Raw genomic sequence first — 22,122 nt, forward strand, 5'->3', positions numbered from 1 at the left:
GCAACCATGATTATAGTGGGGTTTATTTGCTTTGATGGCAGGGCCCAAAACTGTCCTCCAGAAATCTGACTAAAGGGTGTCTTTGAAACACTATCTTTGTTTTGTTACAACTGAAGAGCCTTTAATTTAGTTAGTCTGGAAATCAATAGCCGATTTCTAGCAGGGGGAGGTAGAAGGAAGGATGGCCACAGAACTCCATTTTGAAAGTCTTATTCATTTTGACCCACATCGTCTACAAAGTCTTTTGCCAATTTCTCTGAGAGACATCCTTCTGCAAATTCTAGGTGTTCTGTTCTGTTCCCCATAAATGACAAGGTAACTTTGAGTCTGTCACTTTCATTTCACCTGTCAGCTCTTCCTTTTATGGAATTGACCTGAAGAGAAGTGGCTTTCCTCTTCTTTTCCCTGAATTCACTCTCTGGCTGGTTCATCTACTAACACTGCGTTTTTTGCCATCCTCCTTTGGTCATCACCTACGATGTTTCCTGCTGTGTTACTTCCCTGTACCTCTCAGGACTACAGGGGACAACCTGGGTTATTAGGAGCTAAGCTGCAAAGAGATGGAGAAATGAAAATTTACACTTGTACTGGCCAAAATTTAAGATTTGGGATATAGTAGTGTTTAACAACCTTTTTATAACTAATGGGCCCTTGTATAATTTTTTTGAACTACTATGAATGTAGTGTTTCGATAAAGATTACTTTTATGCAGGAAAAATAACAAATAATGTCTTCCTATGAGAAAGCCAAATGTACCACAATGAGATGACCCACTATAATTATTATAAAAAAGAAAAAAGCAATTTTTATTTGGCTTGGGCCACCTTGCCCTATGTAACTCTCATTTCTTCTAGGCTTGTGGAAATCCTGAGAATAGGTTGCAGACCCATATTATTATGTTAATAAACCCTAAGGTGTTGGTCACCCTAGGTTGGGAATGACTGAGCATGGCTTTAGCTGGAGTTATGAAAACAAAATCATTTAGTGATAAAGGTGCTTTGTCTGAAGAATATAGTAATTTAAAATTCTAATTTATTTTCTTTTTATTTGTTTTTTAATGTTATGATGTTTGTCTTAATATTGTAAGTTCTCAGTTATTTAGTGATGGATTAGCTGCATTCTCTTAACAGAGGTAGCATGGTGAATAAAGCAAGAGCTTTGAATCAGAAGGATCTGATTCTTCCACCTACAAGCTGATACCTTCATCAGTCTATAAACCTCTCTGAGGCGTAGTTTCATCATCTATAAAAAAGATCAAGAACATCTACTTTATAAGATTGGTGTGAGGATGAGAGATGATGTATGTACAGGGAAGGTAGTGACTGGCACAGTGTAGGTATCTAATAAAGTGTAGTTATCATCATGAAGATGGGTAAATTACCATTTTTGAATGCTTGCTATATACCAGGCCCTCCTCATTTTCTGATTAGAAAATAGAGGCTTTGGGAAACTAGCTTTCTCGAAATCACATAGCTAATTTATGGCTGTATTCATCACCATAGGCCAGCTTTGCTGTGATAACCAGCAGCCCCAGATCTGAATAGTTTTAATCAGCAAAGATTCATTTCTCATACATGTCATGTCCATCATGGGTTTGTGTGTGGCTCTGTGCCACATCATCCTCAGTGAGGAGGACAGGCTGAGGAAAGCACCACCATCTGGAATGTTGCTGGTCACTGGGGCCAATAAAAGAAAGATGAAGAATTCTGCGGGATCTCTTAGAAGATTCTACCTAGAAGTGACACGCGTCACTTTTCATATTTCATTGGCCAGAACAAGTCACATGGCCATCCATGCCTAACATCCAAGAGGTGGAAATATAGAAGCCTTCCCTATAACCCAAAGTGATAACATCTTTAAAGTGATTGAATTCTAATTCAAACCTAGATCGCTGGTTTGCATATGGACAAAATAGGGGAACTGGAACCTCTTACTTCTTCTTAAATCCATTCTTCATAACATGGCCTTTTGGTACATCTGAAAAAAATTCTCAGAATTTACAGTATCACAAGCATAACTACTCAACTCTTAAGTGCAGAGGTTTAATGCCAAGCAAACTAGAGGGGATTTGTGGGTTTTCTACTTTTTGTGATTATGCATAATGAAACTATGCACCTTCCTTGTCGACTTTGCCGCTTTCTTTTTCATTTATTTGCCTTTTAAGTGAGTAAAGTTGTATATTCCCCTCTCGACTTCCTTTCCCTGCTTACAAAATATTTCTCCACATCATAGCACACTCCAGTGTTAACCACTTTGCTTTTTCCCCTTTGGCTTACAGCTTAAGAAATAGCCTTGGTTGCTGTGTATGAGTACGGAACACATTGGAACAATGAGCACCATAAAATTTTGTGCTCCTGTTTCCAATGTTGCAGAACCTTGGCTCATCAGAGCATTTTCTCACATCCTGTCTGACTGACCGTTTAGCTCAGGGATAAAAGCTCCCTAGGGTGACAGGCTTGCACAAGTGCAGAGAATAAACCCTGTAGTCATGATTCTTCCTCCTCAACCAAAAGGTGGATTTTGATGTGGCCTTTAAGTGAGAGAAAAACTTATTGAAAAAGAAGCCCAGAGGAACGAAGAAACCCCACAATTCTGATCTTGGGTCAGCTATGGGGATCATATTACAAACTGTCAATATATCAAGGAATCCCCAGATTTTTCTTTTCAAGTGAATCTGCAGAGCCTTAGGAGCATGGTTGTGCTATTTTAATCATCTGCCTGTTTCTTAATTTATTTTTACTGCTTTGGGTTTTCCTGCAATTCACCAATGAATAATCACTCTCTCCAGACTCCCACTCCAGAAATGTGTTTTTCTCTTTGTATTTTCTTTGATGTTTGTTCCACAACTTCCATTGAGTTATTGTCTTTTATCATAACAAGAAATTTTCATTAGTTCAGAATTTGTTATCACTCCAACAGCAACAAAACTTTTTTTAACCTATGTGCCCTTAGGGAGGAAGTGTTGGCTAAGCAATTTACTAGTGAAAGCATGCTTGTCTGGAGAGTATTTAAGTTCTATGAGAAAAATCCATGAACTCCTTTAACGGTGCTTATTTCCATGAAACTAATATGGTCATTACCAAAAAGAATCTTTACCTAATCAATATCTATGTCTTAAAGTCCCATCAGGTGGCATTTCCTTAATCAAGTCTGAGTTACAACATGAATGTGTAAGTAATAAAGTTATGTTTATTCTTTTTTTTTAAAGATAGTATAGGTCACATGGTTTGTTCTATGAGCTTGACTGTCATCTACCTCCCAAATGAACAATCCTAGTCTTCTGTTCGAGACCATGAATCTACTTATAACCTAAGTTTAAGAATCATAATTTTCTTGTCTATACAATTTAATTCAAAGGTTGTGGAGAGGAACAGAATAAGGCAATTCAGCCAGCAGTTTATGATGCAGGAATGCTTGAAGACCAGTGCTGCTATGCTTCCATGGAAGAGCCAACTCCAAAGTCATTTAAACCAAATGAAGCTATAAAAATGTTTTGGAGATGGTGGCTCTTAAGGGTGAGAGGGCGTGGAGTATACTATTTACTCTGTCAGAAAACAGATGTGTGGTAATGAATGAAATTCCTGCTCTTCAGTTTTGTTTTTCACCAGCCACATTATTGAGTCACTGTGAGTGATGAGGGTTGGGAGAAGAACAGTTGGCACAATTGAGAACAGCTTTTATTTGAGATCAGTGACCTTGCATTTATTACCTTCTCTTTGTGAGGTTATGTCTTCTTACCTCTTGGATGTGGGAAGCAATACAGCAAAGTGTTTAAGTGTGCGGGTTCTAGAAACATAGACAACGGGATTTGAATCTCAGCTGTGCCACTTAGTAGCTGGTATTTAATCTGTCTGAACCTCAGCTTCCTCATCTGTAAAGTAGTGATAAAAATAAAACCTACCTCACAGGTGCAAAGATTCAATGAGTACCTGATATATGGTAAATGGCCAATGGATATTTTCTGATCTTGGGCCAAGTGGAGCTTTAGTTCTGTGAATGCCAAGTATAATATCTATTTCTAATGGCAAGCAGTAGTGTCAGCCATCTGTAGCTGTTTCAGAAACACTGGATCAAGTAAGCTAACCTATTCTTCTATTGGATCAGGCCATTGTGATGACTCTACTAAGTTCCTCTCCCAAAATTCAATGCCTGTTGTTTAGAATGCATTTTGGCTAGTGGTGGACAATCACAGACATGCTGAGCTCCTTAATATCTCTCAAGTTCACTCATACATTGGTGGCGCCAGAGCCAAAGAAATATCCTTTTATTACTCTTTTTATGTCACATTTTTCATGTCCTCTCCTCCAACTGGAGTGTCAAGGAAAACATGGATTACACTCTTTCTATCATTGTTCAAGAAATACTTGTTAAATACTTTCTAAATCATGGTAATTTCATTGATACTGAAGGAAAGAGCAGAAATTTATGCTACGGTTGGAGGAGAGTAGACATGAACACCAACAACACAGTGTGTGGATAGGGGGCAACAGTGACACAGACAATCCACAGTAGAAGAGAAGGCAACCTTGAAGCAGCAGCTTGACACACCTGAGCCCTGCTTGAATCCCATTTCCTTGATGAAGTTATCTCTGCCTACCACTTCTCTTTCTCCTCTCCTTTCCTCAGTTCCAAATCACAGCCTCCATTCATGTTCAGATTACAGAAGCAAGGGCAGGGTCTACAGAGACTAGTTGAGTCCACCCTCATCTGGAGAGGCTTTGATGGGGAGTCTTGGCTTGGGGAAGACTTGCCTCTTTCTCCCAACTTCCATCTCCCCAGCCAACTCTTACATATCTTTTTAGGCTCATCTTAAGCCCTGACTCTTCTGTGAGTTCTTCCTGAATTCTCTAGAGAAACATTTTGGGGTGGGGTGGGGAATGTATTTATCAGAAATATAATTATTGGAAAAAATGTAAAAATAAATGTCCCTTATTCTCCTTGGAGGTCTCTTAGTAGTTATTTCTTTCCAATGATCTTTATGTTTCTCTCTTCTTCTTTTCATCTTGTCCAGTCTCTTCCCTCTCCTCATATAGAATCTCTGGGACAGGATGGTGAGAAATAATCAGGGTCTCAAGGATAGAAGAAATAATAATGTGGTAATTGTGGAGTGATGTTTAGCATCAGAGACAGTGGGTACATAGCTGGACCTGTTGTGGGGTGAGGGGGCAGGAACATTAGAAGACACCTTACACACATTTGCATCATAGCATTAGGCATTTTGATTTGTCATTCTTTGCACATCATTTTACCCAACAGACTTCAAATTTGAGGGAAGACAGGAGTTCTGTTCATCTCTGAGACCACAGGCTTAGAAAATGTCATTGATTTCCCATGGCCACTAAATAAGTCAATTGACTGTCCCTATTCCAACTGATCGGTCTACAGATTTGATGCAACTGAAAAATAGGGATAGAAAGATCTGGAGACAGCTTGCCTATCCATGTTGTTCAGAACTCTAAATTAGGGATGCACATTTGAGTTTGTCACTCTATTCATTGAATATGCCTGGTTAGCCTTTCCTAGGTCTAATGCCATGCCTCACTAAATGGATCACTGGAATTAAGCTTATTGTCTTAGTCTGCATGTGCTGCTATAACAGAATATTAGAGACTGGATAATTTATAAAAAATAGAAATTCATTTCTCACTGTTCTAGAGTTTGGGAGTCCAAGATCAAAGCACTGGAAGGTTTGTTGTCTGGTGAGGGCTGCTCTCTGCTTCCAAGATGGCACCGGGTTGTTGTTCCCCCTCTGGAGAGGGGGAAAACTGGGTCTCACAGGCCAAAACGGACAGAAGGCAGTGAACCCACTCTCTCAAGCCCTTTTATAAGGGCCTTATTCCCATCCATGAGGTTTTACTCTCAGGTCTTATTCCACGTCCTAAAGACTCACTTGTTAATACTATCTCATTGGTGATTAAATATCAACACATGAATTTTGGGGGACATTCAGACAATAGAAAACAACTTCAGGGCAGTGCACCCCTTATTATCAAAGGTTGGAAGTTAAATTTTGTACATTGGCACTTCATTCTTCAGCCTCTCAATGCGATAGTTTTGAGCAACCCAAGCTAACATTGGGGGATGCTAGGAAACTCGCTTGTAAATTTAACCTTCTGCACAATGGAGCATGTCCTGATGAAATGCTTATCTTATTCGCCTCCTACTGAGGTTTTATATAATGCTGATAAAGAAAGTAGCTCTGGATCACATCAACTCATCATGCTTTAAGGTCCTGACACTCGTGGACTGAGATGGGAGTGATAGCCTTGAAGATCTCCAAAATGCCTTTGGGATAACATCTGGGGAGAAAGTCTTGGTAACCTGAACTCTGTCTTTCAGGAGAATAATAAACACATGGAAAACTTATTTCTTCAATCTATTCATTAATTTCTTCATGTGCCTATTTATTCAGCACCCCTCTGTGAGAGGCACAGAGCATTTGGTACTGGGAATACAAAGGTGTGGTCCTTGTTCTCAAAGTCTGTGAGGGTAAGTTACATCTCCAATTGTGGTGATAAGTTAGGCCAGAGGTCAGCAAACTTCTTCTGTAATGGGAAAGATAGCAAGCATTTTAGGTTTCATGGGCCATAAAGTCACTGTTGCAACTACTCAACTCTGCCATTGTTACATGAAAGCATAGGTCATTTGTAAAAAAAAAAAAAAAAAAAAAAAAAAAAAAAAATACGGGTGTGAGCATATTCTAATAAATCTTTATTTGTGGACATCAAAATGTGAATTTCATATAATTTTCATGTATCATATAATATTATTCTTCTTTTGATTTTTTCCCAAGCATTTAAAACTGTAGCATCCATTCTTAGTTTATAGACTGTACAAAAACAGGCAGTGGATCAGATGTAGTTGGCAAACCATACATTGCCTACCTTTGATCCAAGACATGGTCACTGCTATGGTTTGAACGTGTCCTCCAAACTTCCTTTGTTGGAAACTTAATCTCCAAATTCATATGTTGATAGTATTTGGAGGTGGTGCCTTTGGGAAGTATTTAGGACTGGATAAAGTTATTAAAGTGGAGCCCCCAGTGATGACTCTGGTGGCTTTATAAGAAGAGGAGAGACCTGAGCTGACATGTTCTTACCCTCTCGTCGTGTGATGCTCTCCGTGATGTTATCATGCAGCAAGAAAGCCCCCACCAGATGTGGCCTCTTAACGTCAGACTTCACAGCCTCCAGAATTGTAAGAAATAAATTTCTTTATAAATCACCTTATCTGTGGTATTCTGTTATAGCAACAGAAAACAAATAAGACCATCACTGATAGTTTAGATCTGTGATTCCTAAGTCCAATTGCTGTTCACCCTAAATGAAGATCCAATCAACACTGTAGGTGTAATCCTTATCTCCCTGCTGCCCTTCTACTTCTCTCAATCTCCTGACCCCGACTCTCACTCCACAGGTCTTTCTATAAAACTGAAATCTTTTTATAAATTTATGATACTTCTGGGGACATCTGGGGACTTTTTTTTTTTTCCTGTGAGGAAATGAAAAGGACTCCAGTGACTATTTGGTCTTGAAACAGTTTAATTTAGTTTTTTTCTTTATTCCCTTTCCCTATCTCCATTCTAGAAATTAACATAAAAACTCATTCTGGCTAAATTCCCAATACATTTTCACAGTGAGCATTTTCTGAAGTGAAAATTAGTAGCTTCCTTGCAGTTTTCATCAGGAATGTGAAATTGTGGAGCTCACAGGGGTAGAGAACTCAAACCCCATTTATGAATTAATACATGCTGTTGAGGGTACCTCACTGTCTGCAGAGTGCTGGTGAATCTTTTCTACAGAATCCTGAGTATCTAAATAGTATATTTTAATTTCCCTTCTCATTGAACCAGTGAGAAAATACCATTTTCTATTTGCGAAAATGAATTTTGTAACAACCAGTACCTATATAAGATTACATTATTTACACCATTCTTAGGGATTGGCAACACCTGAGGCAAGTTACAATGTATCTTTCTAGTTCCTCCTCCTCCTTCCCCAGTCCCAGTTTTTATCCAGGTGAAATCTAGTTACAGTGAGCATTAAGGGCAACCTCAAATGGAAATCAGTGTTAGTGGGGATAGACATACGGTAGAGGGGCACGGGGAGATGACCTCTGCCTTAGTCTAGCTCTGGCCAGTTGGGATCTGAAGCCGCCTTGAATCCTTCAGTCTCAGGACCTAAGCTATTGGGCTAGCATCATATTTTTTTTTTCTTGGAATGGCTCTGGTCACTCAGGTCCAAAACCTGTAATGGTATAGAATATCTGGCTTCTCTGGCAATTTATAGGGGCCACGGAAAAGTAAATCAACTTGTAATTGTTAAAGGCATTTGTAGGCTGAAATCAGATAGATCTGGATTTGAATCCTAGTTTTTCCCATTGGAAGCCACTGTAGATGTCAGAAAAAATAATTAATTTCTTTATGTATTAGTTTCGATAGCTATGAAATGGAGAAAAAAACCTGTCTCATAAAATGAAGATGAGGATTAAATGAGATAGTAAGTGCTCAATAAAAGGCTGAGGAGAGCATTTAGTAACAACTCATTACAAATGCTGCCACTCAAGAGTTTCTTTTTTTCCCTTCACTCATGCTGCAAACATTTATTAAACTGTTGCTTCCTTCTGAGAATATAGAAAAATGGAATAGATGTACAAAATGAAATGGAGGAGCTTGCATTTGAGTAGAAAAAGCAGCATCTACTTTAGCAAGTGTTATACAGGGGTTAAGCATAAAACAGGCATATCCCAGCCGAGTGGCCCCCAGAGGCCAGAGTCATTAGCACACCTGAGGATGTCAAAGAGGAAGTGTTCAAGCTAAGTGTTCCAGGATGAATAGAAGTTTTCCAAGTAGTCAAGGGTGCAAAGTATGTTTCCACTAGAGGAATAGTGCAAGAGTTTGGTTTTGCTAGAGTTTAAGGTAGTAGAGAAAGTGGTCACACAGGCTCGGGAAAGACGCTGGGGCCAGGTGATGAGAGCCCCTGAATGTCACACTAAGGAGTTTGAACTCTGTCATACTCAGTGGGCCTTTACCACGTGAGGAAAAGCAGAATGACATTAATGAGGTGATGCTCTTTCCACCTCTAAATGTGGCTGACCCAGAATAGAGACCCTAGAAAGCTCAGTCACCACTGATGCGTCCAACCCTTCACTTATACATGAGGAACCTGAGGCCAGAGATCAAGTCATTCTGCAAAACACCTGACCAAGCATGAACAAAACAAGAATAGGTTATCTGAGTCTAGTGCTTAAACTTCCTCCACATTAAGATCCTCATTTAAATCCAGGCTGCTTCATCTAAGCCCTGCATTCCATGTACTGGATTCCAATGTAAGTATTGTTTCTGGGTGCTTTACTGAATAACTGCGTCTCCCCCATCTTCTGAAAGCCAGCACTGTCAGCCCTGCCCACTGGAAGTGGGAACCTCAGCTAGGAACAAGGATAGGGGTTTTCCAAGGAGAAAATGCGTCTATTGTAATGCCTTACAGATGCAGAAACAAATTCAAAACCCAAAACAGATTGAGAGACGTCCTTCTTTCCCTCGAATTTGCAATCGCTGTTTTAGCACTGGAAACCACCGCATCACACAGTAGCTGCTCCCTGCTCTTATTATCCTCAGCCGCTACCCAGTCCTTCCTTCCCCAGGGCCTAGCAGGAAGCACGCCAGCCAAAATGTGTGCGTGTGCGCCTGTGTGTGTGCACGAGTGTGTTTGTGTTTTCATATTACAGATACCTGGGGAACTCGCGCCCTAGAGCAACAGAGCAGGGGCTTGCCTGGGTCTCCTCCCTATCAGGGCCCAGAAAAAGGGGTAGAAGCTGGCTTCACTTCCAGCTTCCGCAGGCTCGGTTCCAGCAGCGCCTCCGCTTCTCCAGACACTGGGCGCTTCTTGCCTCTCTCCTCCCTTAGCAACCGGGAAGCTGTGGATACCAACGGAGGGTGGGAGCCCGGGAGGCTGCGGGTAGCCCGGGCGCCCAGGGGCGGCGGCGGCCCAGCCCAGGTGCCCGCGCACAGGGGACTTCAGTGCGGAGCCACCCCTCGAGCGCGACTGTCGCAGCGCCAGCGCGCACGGGGCCCCACGCACCCACCCTCCGCACCTGCCGCGGGGTCCAAAAGGGATCCTGCAAAAATGAGCCATTCTCACCCCTCTGGGTAAGTGACAACTGGAGCTTTTCCACGCTGTGGCAGGTGGCGGCTTCAGCCAGCTGCCCCTCCTCCTCCCTCCTGCTGCGGAGGGAAGGGGCGAGAGGGGATCGAGGGGGAGGGCTGGGGAAAGGAAAAAATATACGAATTCTGGGTTGCAGCGAGGATGGCAGAAATCCCAGGCATCATGTCTCCTCCCTCCCCTTCTTCGTTTCTTTCACCCACGTTCGCCCCTTTTGAAATTTTCACCCTGGAAGGATTAAAAAATGGAAGTGAAAAACGCATACATTAAGCAAGAACCTTCGCTGGGATCAAGAAGATCCTGTGGTGTGGAACATGTGTGTTTAGATGCAAAAGAAGAGGTTACCAAAATAAGTATTCGTTTGGAGGTTTGAGACTGAGAGATGCATTCTCACCTTAGCTTACATACAAGCGAGGTGTGAGTTCATTCAGTATTGAAAGATGTTTCATTGGGAAGAGGGGGTATTATTTCAGGGATTTTTTCTGCCCAATCTCAAAAGGACCATAAGGGTCTTTAAAAAGTATTTTAATAAAGGAAGGTTATATGGCACAGGAAAAGAGACGGAGGAGTTGTGTGCCTGTGTATTTACTCATGATCTTCAGTTGCTTTAGGTAGGTGAACCCCTTAGAGGACCTATTTTGGCAATATTCAATGTATTCTAGAAAGAACACCGTCATTATTGGCTGTTGCAAAAAAAAAAAAGTTTCGTTTTTTTATTGGAAGGGAGAATATCCAATTTCCTCCTGAATTAAACAATGTAATGCATATTAGACAGTTTTTTATTATGATACATCTAGTAAGAAGATAAATATCCTAGTCAATCTTGCAATTAAATTGAAGGCACTTTCCTTTTCAATTGCATTTATTGCACATTTCTAGGAGCAGCAAATTAGCAGAGGACAATATATTTGAGATCATTTGGAGTTTGTGATGTTTGAAATACCACATTAGTCGTTGTGTTGGAACTTATACCCAAACTTCAAGATTTTACTTTTTAATGAATTCTCTGAGTGTAATGGCATAAATGAAAATGTTTGAAAAAACTAAAGCCATATAAGGTGCCATGTTGGAAATCAGTTTCAGAACTTTTAGAAAAGTGATATAGCTATGATTAAATAAACTTTTTGTTTTATCTCAAGTTGAATTTAATTTAGGTACTTTTTAACATTTTGATGCTGAACTCCTGTGCAATTTTTAGTTATCTTTGGGTCATGTAAGATGCTACGTAAGATGCGAATAGCACTATTTTTCAGCAGCTGATGTTTGCAGTATGTTTGCATTTGGGAAAATAAATGTGTCAGTCATGGTTGTCTTCCTATGTTTTTCAAGTTTTTGGCTAGTTAGAATCTGATTAGACCATTTAATAATCTATTTTAAAATGTGAAAAAAATGTAGCTATTTATTAAATTGTGCATGATTAAGATTTCAGAAACTGAAGTCAAATTTTTCTGAAGTTCCATTAATTCCAAGCCTCTGGGGAAAAGGGAAATTTGTGATTTAATGCAAGAGTATGTTTCATGGTACTCTTCAGGAAAGGTATTAAGATGGCAACAAATACTTTGCACTTAAATGGCAAGCTCCTGAAAAGTAGGCACCATATTGTATTAATTTCTCTGCCCCCGTTACTTAGGACAGTGTTCAGAACAAAATAAAACTCAACAAATGTGTGTTGAATAAATGGTATTGCTGGATGGTGCATCCAATCTAGAGATGCATGTATTCAGAAATGAAAATTGTGTTAGAACTAAATATTTATTATGTGCATACTATGTGCCAGGCTCCATTCTAGTGTTTTATATGAACTACCTTATTAAATCTTCCCACTCATGCCAGTTTTTAGTCACCCTCATTTTTGCAGACAAGGAATTTGAGGACTTATTGGGGGAACCCACCCCCAATATTTCAACATAGGTTCTTTATATTTTCCATGAGTGTCGGCCAGCTGAGAAATAAAGAGAGACAGTATAAAGAGAGGAATTTTACAGCTGGGCCACCAGGGTGACATCACATATTGGTAGGACTGTGATGCCCACCTGAGTCTCAAACCAGCAAGTTTTTTATTAAGGGTTTCAAAAGGGGAGGGGGTGTAATAACAGAGAGTAGGTACAAAGATCATATGCTTCAAAGGGCAAAAAGCAGAACAAATATCACATGCTTCTGAGGGAACAGGACAAAGGGCAAAAGCAGAACTACTGATAAGATCACAAGGCAAAGGGCAAAAGCAGACTTACTGATAAGGGTCCAACAAAGATCACAAGGCAAAGGGCAAAAGCAGACCTACTGATAAGGGTTCAACAAAGATCACAAGGCAAAGGGCAAAAGCAGAACTGCTGATAAGGGTCCAACAAAGATCACAAGGCAAAGGACAAAAATAGAACTAATGATAAGGTTCCAACAAAGATCACAAGGCAAAGGGCAAAAGTAGAACTACAGATAAGGGTCTATGTTCAGCGGTGCACATATTGTCTTGATAAATGTCTTAAACAACAGAAAACAGAGTTCGAGAGCAGAGAACCGGTCTGACCACATATTTACCAGGGCGGAGTTTTTTCCCCACCCTGGTAAGCCTGAGGGTACTGCAGGAGACCAGGGCGTATATCAGTCCTTATCTCAACCGCATAAGACAGACACTCCCAGAGCAGCTGTTTATAGACCTCCCCCCAGGAATGCATTCCTTTCCCAAGGTATTAATATTAATATTCCTTGCTAGGAAAACAATTTAGTGATCTCTTTCTCCTACTTGCATGTCCATTTATAGGCTCTCTGCAAGAAGAAAAATATGGCTTTTTGCCCGACCCCACAGGCAGTCAGACCTTATGGTTGTCTTCCCTTGTTCCCTAAAAATCGCTGTTATTCTGTTCTTTTTCAAGGTGCACTGATTTCATATTGTTCAAACACACATTTTACAATCAATTTATACAGTTAGCACAATTATCACAGTGGTCCTGAGGTAATGTACATCCTCAGCTTACGAAGATAACAGGATTAAGAGATTAAAGACAGGCATAAGAAATTATAAAAGTATTATTTGGGAACTGATAAATGTTCACGAAATCTTCACAATTTATGTTCCTCTGCCGTGGCTCCAGCTGGTCCCTCCGTTCGGGGTCCCTGACTTCCCGCAACAAGGACTGAGAAGTTTCTAGAGGTAGCATTGCTAGGAAGGGTAAGGGCTGGAATACAAAGCCAGACAATATAGCATCAGAGTCATTTCTCTTCACCATCACACTATGTTGCCTCACATGGTCAACAACTGAGATGTGCAGGAGCCTAAATATATAAAAATTTGTGTCTGGATCAGACCAACATCTGATAGAGGATGGCTGTATGTAAGTATTTAGTATTTTGATAGATGATTAGAGGCTAATTTTATAATAGTGTGTGTGTATACATTTTTTGGTTGTAATTTATCAAAAGTAAATGAAAACAATAAGCACAAACACAACAAATCTAAATGTCTTAAAATTCACCCAAGAACAAAATTATTTGAATTGCTAAAGTTTTTCCTCAAATAAAAGTAATGACTTTTTCTTGCTTATGTTACCATTTGGAAATAATAAAAGTTTCAGTAGCAAATAAAAGATTTCATTAAACCTGAGAAGGCTTTTCTATCATTACTGAAGCAGTTTGTACTTATTACATTTTAAGAGTAAAATGGTAATAAAGTGCAGTTATACACTAAAACAAAAATTTTAAATCCCTCAAATGCCACCAATCAATAAATCATGTCCTAATTCCTTCTCTTAGCGCTTCCTTTGATTTCCATTGCTTACTTAATTACAGCATGAAACACTTGATGTAAAAATTGCAAAGGGCCTGTGCCGGCTTTGTTCCGATAGAGTTTGGAGTAAATAAAAACGGTTTTTAAAACTTCTGCCAAAGAAAATAGAGATTTTGAATCTGAGCTGCATCATAATTTGGTAGAAGTCAACTATAAAATACCATTTCCAGCATTGCTATCTCAAATGAAATTGTTTTAGAGTGGAAAATTACAATTGATTGTCCTTCTAGTTTGCTAAATTTCACTCATGTTGCTATTTATGTGTGTGTTTGTGGGTTGTGCATGAGTTCTAGAGGTGGAATAGTGATTTTATATCCCTCAGTCATGCATGGGGATAAAATGATATGTCTCCTCTGGCTCAAGTTGGCTTTCTGTGTGAAAGATACACTTGGCTCTAAATAGAGATAATCACACTCATCTGTAAATTTTCTTTGAGGAAGGAAGAATGAGAAGCATTATAGCTCATGACAAGAAAAAAATGCAGAAGACATATGTTTTGAAAGACTGTTCAAAGGTTTAGAAGCATTTTTTGTTAGTTTAGACTTATTAGTTTATACCTTTTTAATGTAAAGAAGTGTTTCCGTAATGACAGAGTACACTGAAGCATGGTAAAGAAAGAATTAATACGTCCTTAGTACTCCCTGATAATGCAGTCGTTTTTCACTGAAGGCAGACTAAAAACTACCGTTAGGTCAAGTTGTCAATTTTACATAGTATGTGTATCCAGGAGAGGCAACAATGATAAACCCACCACATTATTTCCTAAAGAAAGGTCCATTGCATTCTTAAGTAGCATACGTTTCTTGCCTTCTGAGTTAGCAAACTGGGATGTACTTTGGATAGCTACAGTAACATTCTAGTCTGTTTGTTACCCACTCACACCACCAAAATTATCTCTTTCACACAGAATTTCAGACTTTAAGTCATTAAATATTTAAATTAAACTTTGGTAGTTTCTATTCACCCTCCCGTTAAATATTAACAAATTAAGGAGTAAATTGATTGTGCTTAAATGAGTTGAATTGCACAGGCTTATTTGTTGTGGCTTCCTCTGTAAAGCATTTCGTGTTATAGATTCCGCTCTTTTAAAAATATATATAGATGTCTTTTCTTCTCTTACTGCTTTAACAAACATGTTCATGTAAGTAGATGGGAATGGAAAGGGGTTTGTTATGGCAATGTCATTTAATTCTTTGAATTCCTTCAGAGTTATAAGCCAAAAATCACATAGTGATCACACACAAAAAATGTTTTTGATGATCTTTCAAATGACAGCTCAATTAGGTCCTTCTTCAACTATACTGAAAGCTAAGGATTGGAAACTACAGTGTTTGACTTGCAATTAGATTTGTTGCCCAGTCATGAAAGTCATTTGTTGTATCAATACCTGTGCAATACTTCAAATTGTCTGTTTCTCAGATGTTTTTCTAAGCTCAAAGCTCTACCTAATAAGACCACCAGATGAAGAGCGATGTGTCCTTCTGCTGGAAAATTCAAAGATAATTGTAAAAAAGTAGGTGGAAATCAACATGACTGGAAGTGCATTTTTCAGGAAGATCAATTTTAAGGGAGTACAAAGCAAACTTGAGCAATAGAAATTGATTCCCTTAAAACAATTGTATTGGCCCGTTCTTACACGGCTATAAAGATACTTCCTGACACTGGGTAATTTATAAAGAAAAAAGGTTTAATTGACTTATAGTTCTGCATGGCTGGAGTGGTCTCAAGAAACTTACAATCATGGTGGAAGGTGAAGGGGAAGCAAGGAACGTCTTACATTGCGGCAGGAGAGAAAGCAAGTGAAGGGGAAGTGCCACACTTTTAAACCATCAGATCTCATGAGAACTGCCTAACTGTCACAAGAACAGCATGGGGGAAAGTGCTTCCATAATCCAATCACTTCCTACCAGGTCCCTCCCTCAACATGTGGGGATTAAAATTCGAGATGAGATTTGGGTGGGGACACAGAGCCAAACTATATCAACTATCCTTATCCAAGTTCCCCCAGGAAAGTCTTTGGGTTTCTCTCAGTCTCTGCTGAGAAAAATCATCTCTAACTAGGAGGATAGGTGGAGATGTGCCTAACTTATTTTGATTATTAATATATCCATGCAAGGTTTTCAGGGAGATGGGAAAATAAAACTTCTGATTCAATTCTGAATTTAAAAATCAGCCCCAAATATTTGGAACCTGAAGTAAAGTTTAACTATTTTTGATTTTTTAATTTCTGGTGCTATCACTTTCAATTAAAACTTTAGCCACTGAAGGTAGTACTGAAATAGTCTTCTAACCTTTAGTTATTCATTTTGGTACAGACCAAGAGAAGTGGTGTGCAGAATGAATTATTGGAATTTCCCCTGCTATGGCTTACTCACTTCCCCACACAAGTAGTTGAGAATAGTGTATGTTATGGAACGATTCCATACATGTCAATCAGTTTAAATAAATCTGTCAAATTAGGTGGGGATAAAATTTGCAAAAACAAAAAATCTAAGATTAAACATTCATATTGGTTTGTAAGTGTCTTTGTCACCTTTTTCTAAACTGGAAATCCTAAATGATATATTATGTGTATGATTCATATTAAAAAAAGAGGAAAATCAGCTGAGTCATAGACAAAATAAAGACCTTGGCATCACAAAAAATAGTGAACAGATGTATATTTATGCTTTTAATTAAAAAAAATTTAAGGTAAACGTATTCATATACAGTTATTTCATTAATTTTACTTTTTGTTTAACTGACCAGCTGCTAATCCTGATTATATTGAATAGGAAGACTTGTGCAGTGCCCTACTTGTACAATGTCTACATACTCAAGAGAGAATTATTTGAATCTGTAGGCACTGCATTTTGATGTTTCCTTTGTTTATTTCTTTGGCTTAGATTCATGGTTCTAAAACTTCAGCATACAAAAATTGCTGAATAGTACGTTGAACACACAATCATGTGTATTGCACTTCATGGGTTAAATAAGTGATTTTCAAGGATAGATTTTTTTTTTAACCAGGTAGTATATTTGCATGTTGTGCTAACTAAAAAGTCGACCCAAACACAAGATAGGATTTACTATACCTCTGGGTTCCAGCAGAGCAGAAGTCGTTTGGTTCTTTCACTGGCCAGAAGCTCTAAAATCACTCTCTTCTTACACAAGTCCCAGTAAGGAAACACATCCTTTGTTGACAACATCATTGCTGCAAATTGTCGTATCAGGAAATATAGTTGGATTAAAGTAATTCGCCTGAGAGCTTGCCTTTTTGGATTAATGTTTTTCTGGAGGAAAGAGAAAAAGATGTGACAAGTTGAATAGTGCAGCTTGAAAAATCCTACCTTACTGAGACTCTTTCAGTATTAGGATTAAAAATTTTTTGACAATTGTAAAATCATTGCTTTCACAGTGAGCCACAAGAAGCATACTTTAAAAGTGAAGAACATTGAAGAGTGTAGATACATAGATTTCATATAGATCTGGATTCTTTAATAATTTCTTATTCTCTTGTGGGTCTACTTACTCTTGCTGTCTTTGTCCCCTTGTCTCTTTTGTATGGTTAACTTTTTTGGTAGATGAGCAGGTTACTGTGAAGTGCAGTTTTTTCTGACAGTGAAAGCATGGTTTCCCCCTGCTCTGGGGACTCTCTTAGAGATCCTTATTATCCTCTTCTCTTTCTTCTGAGAAATCTACATGCATGTTCTGGGATGTAGAAGGTATCTATGCCCTTTTTTGATGGCCATCAATGATCTTTTTCTGTTTGCCAGCACAGATAATTCAGAATCAAGGTATGGTATTTTGGGTTTTTATGTACTCAGAAAAGATGTTCCTTATTTCTTCTGTCTAAATCCATGATACATACTTAGGTTGGTCACCTTCTTTCTGGTTATTTCTGTGTCATGGACTTAATTGTGCCACCCTCCCTTCTGTCTGCCTCCCCCTCCCCCTGTAATTTATATGTTGAAGTCCTAACCCTCAGTTCCTCCGAATGTGACTGTATTGGAGACAGAGTCTTTAAAGAGGTAATTAAGGTTAAATCAGGCCAATATCTGGACCCTAATCCAATGTGACTGGTGTCTTCATAAGAAGAAGAGATTAGGACAAAGACATGCTCACAAACATGGCCATCTGCAAACCAAAAAGAGAGACCTGAAACAGACTCTTCTCTCATGGCCCTCAGAAGAAACCAACCCTGCTGACAACTTGATGTCAGATTTCTAGAACTATGAGAAAATAAATTTTTGTTGTTTGAGCTACCTGATGCCTTGTTATGGCAGCCCTACCAAACTAACGCAAGCTGTTTGTAGCTGTTGATGCTCTTCATTACTTGGCTCTGCAAAGGCTGAAAGTGGTTTTTATGAGAAATGCAGAATCATTTAAAATAAATGATTGATTGATTGATAACATATGGGAGTCATGGGGGTCTTAGTCAATTTGGGCTGTTAAAATAGAATACCATAGACTGGGTGGCTTATAAACAATAGAATTTTATTTCTCACAGCTCTGGAGGTTGGGGAGCCCAAGAGACATTTGCAGGGTCTGGTGAGGGCCTGCTCTCTGGTTCACAGATGGTCGTCTTTTTTTTGTGAGACGGAGTCTTGCTCTGTCGCCCAGGCTGCAGATGGCCATCCTCTTGCTGGGCCCTCACATGGCAGAAGGGGTGAGAGAGCTTTCTGAGGTCTCTTTTTTAAGACACTAATTCCATTCATGAGGGTTTTTACCTTCACCTAATCAACTCCTAAAGGGCCCATCTCCTAATATAATAACATTGTGGGTTATGAATTTTGGGGTGATACAGACATTAAGTCTATAACATGGAGAATGGAGATTTGAAGCCAAAAGTTCAAAAGGGAGGTAAAAGTCAAAGCTAACAAAAAATATGAGTAAAGCCTTAGTGAGGAGAAATAATTAAGATAATAAATCAATGATCTCTACAGGTAAGTGTTGAACTGTTAAGTCTGATTAGTAATCAAATTACTTCCTACCTCTCAGTGCCTGATGCTGGTTGGAATAGAAAATTGAACATTTTAAGCTGGTGATCCATTTTTATGTGACTGTTATTATTTTTCTATAATAGTCATAAACATTTACAAATTAATGAAAATTCTTAGGGCAAAATATTGAAGCAAGGAAAGAAACAGCAGGGAACTAAACAGACAATATAAATTGCACATAGTAGTTATGAAACAGCATTAAAAGCTAAGGATTTTAAGTTGAATTGAATCATAGTGTTTTATAGTAGCAGTTAATTTGGCATTCTCTATATGCCATGGATTGTAATATTTTATATTTGTGAATATTATTTGGCTCTCATACAAAGAAGCTGTTTCTCTTCATTGCTTGCTCCAAGATATTTACCATAATATTGTTTCTGTTGTTTAGATTGAAATAAAATAATCTGCTCTAAATTAGAATAATAGAGTTAGAAGGAACTTCAACTTTCTGGGTACTAGGGATACAAGTGTTTTTTTTTTTTTTTAAATCTTCCTTTTTGTATTTATCTGTATTTTGAAAATTTTTTACTTTGAGCAGAAAAGTACCATGAGGAAAATCAAACTCATTTGAACTTCTACATCCATAAATAATTATAGTTTGCATTTTTATTATATTCCTATGGATTATTCAAGTTGATTATTCTGTTTTTAAAACTATGCTGATAAAGCTATACTACTTAAAGAGCTGCTTCTAAGACTATTTTGTCTTTAAAGTTATATCAACAAGTACCACACAGATACTTTCCTTGTAGCATTTGAATAGTTTTTATGTCTCCCATGTAAATTGCAAACTCCATAGGGTGGAGACCATACCTGTCTACATCTTTGGGTTCTCATTGTATCCCAGGACTATGCCCCAAACTTAGCTCAATAATTCCTACCATATGTCTCTGACTTTAGTGACCTTAGGAATACATTCAGCTGAAAGTAACAGAAAGCCAAACTACTAGTGGCTTAAATAATAATAAAAGTTATTATTAATTTTACAAGTAGTCCTACAAGTAGGTGATTATATTTTTTAGTAATATCAGGACTTGGGACCTTATCTCTGCAACATTTTTTTATTTTTTTCTATGTTAGCAAGATGACTACCCTAGATTTAGGCATTATATTCTTATCAAACCACTCCAAACCAAAAGGAAACAGATGGGTAAAAAGAAGACTTCTTTTTTTTTTTTTTTAACAAAAATAAGGAAGGACACCATTTTTAGAACCCTTCCATTAGACTTTCCTTTATATCTCATGAACCATAACTGCAGCAGTGGACATGCCTTGCTATAAGAGAGAGTAGGAAAGGGTGTTTTTGACTTTCTAACTTCTACTATGAGAGATAGGCAAGGAAGGCAAGTTTGGGCATGGCTTCTTGTAGCCAGTCAGCCATGTCCACTACAGAGCTTTAGTGACTGGCTGCTAGTGGACTTCAGCTGAGTTTTAGATTGTCATATTTGCCAGATAGTTGTTGTGTGACCCTAAGCAAATTTTGTAATTTCTCTGATTCTTGTTTTTTTCCATCCTTGTGGGATTTATATCTGCTTTGTAGTTGTTGTTAGGGTTAAATTAGATGCTGTAGTACATTTAGCACAGGGCCTGACACATAGTATATGTCAATAGGTTCGCTTGGTGTCTGGTAGCTTATAATACTGATGGTACATAAGTAGGCACAGATTTCTACAGGACAACTTCCATACCTAAGTCCTGAGCTAGATGCAGAGTTGGGATAATTGGAGAAGGCATCCTGGAGAGATTAATTTGGGGAAAGAATGTTGAAGAAGGGGAAAGACATAAAATGATATATCTGGAAACATTTTTAATTTTTTTAGAGATATGATCTCACCATGTTGCCTAGGTTGGTCTCAAACTCCTAAGCTCAAGCAATTATCACACCTTAGCCTCCCAAATAGCTGGGATTACAGGCATGAACCACCATGCCTGGTTGGGAAACATTTTTAAATAGTAAAAAGTACTCTTTACAAACATGGTATAATTTCAGTCATCACTGCAGTAGTCTATTGTGACTTCAAATAAGTGAGAGGAGACAGCAGCATTACTTGTTTATTTAGGTGACATGTTCTTAGAAGCAGGCAAGGATGATATAAAATCATGTGAAAGCTGGCCTGTAAGGAGAAGTTAATGCCTCTAATTAACTTTTGTTTTTAAGTTCTACTTACTGTGTCTTACTTAATTTTTGGAACCTTGAGTAGAACACTAACTGTACATACCAGATTAGGATTTTTCCTTTTTTTTAAAAAAATGATATCTGCCTTCAATTTTAAGTCATAAATTAATTTCAGATTTATTTCTGATCATCTCCTAAGCCTTTATAAAAATGAGTTTGAACATTTTTTTTTCTGTTGAAGTCAATAGTTGGGAATCTCTCTGCAACTGCAACAAATGAATATTTCACCACAATTCATAGGGATTTATGTAAGATTATGACTTTTAGAATCTTCTTTCCCATAGTTCTTCTTTCCTTTCAGTCAAGCTGGAGACATGGAACTTCAATTCATGCTGGAACCTTCCAGAATAAAACCTTAGGGAGTGAGTGAGGCTGGCCTTAGGCTGCAGTGTGTGAAGAGGAATATTGAAATTCCAGTCCTTGGTGAGGAGATTGGCTCAGAAAAATTAATGGAAAGTCTGATGTTTCAGGGCCACATGCAAGAGCATGGAGCAAAAATCAAACTTGAGAATTCTGTGACAGGGAGAAGGAGAGCTCAGGCAGGGTGATTAAAAGACAGAGATATTCAGAAACTGTAGTCGGGAGTGTGGGCAAAAAATGGGAACCCTTCAAAGAAGGAATGAATAAAATTCCAACTGTCTGAAACTCATCTTTCCCATTTTTTTCTCTTCCTCTAAATTAAAAGGACTGCTATTCCAAAGAGAAAAAAATCAATGTCCAGTGCAAAAAACTATGAGATAAACATGCTATTTCAGAAGAGGATTTATTTTTGGAGTCAGAAGGATGTAGCTTTAAATTCCAGTTATGCTTTATGTAAACTCAGGAGAGTTAATTTCTGCATCTTATTTCCTTCCTTTAAGAATACGGAGCTAATAAATATCGACATATAATAGGTACTCAGTGAATGGCACCTGTTGTGTATTTATTTTTATCTTTGTGTAAAGCATATGTTGCTTAAGTCTTTAGGATTTAATTCTTAAGGGACATAAACCCCAAATAAATAAAATACACAGTTCAAAATAA

The 22,122-nt window shown here is 38.3% G+C and overlaps 1 protein-coding gene across 1 annotated transcript in view; it reads left to right on the plus strand.

Annotated features, from left to right (window-relative positions):
• The first annotated feature begins 947 nt into the window (after positions 1 to 947).
• The window catches only part of ERICH3 (glutamate rich 3), a 119,205-nt gene continuing 98,030 nt past the window's right edge, over positions 948 to 22,122 (plus strand). The window contains exons 1-4 of the mRNA XM_024255348.2: positions 948 to 1,014; positions 3,358 to 3,515; positions 9,285 to 9,327; positions 9,727 to 10,147. Coding sequence (XP_024111116.2) covers positions 948 to 1,014; positions 3,358 to 3,515; positions 9,285 to 9,327; positions 9,727 to 10,147 — 689 coding nt within the window. The remainder of the gene's footprint in view (positions 1,015 to 3,357; positions 3,516 to 9,284; positions 9,328 to 9,726; positions 10,148 to 22,122) is intronic.

This window comes from Pongo abelii, chromosome 1 (assembly GCF_028885655.2).
Source record: "Pongo abelii isolate AG06213 chromosome 1, NHGRI_mPonAbe1-v2.0_pri, whole genome shotgun sequence".
In the NCBI taxonomy this organism is placed as follows: Eukaryota; Metazoa; Chordata; class Mammalia; order Primates; family Hominidae; genus Pongo; species Pongo abelii.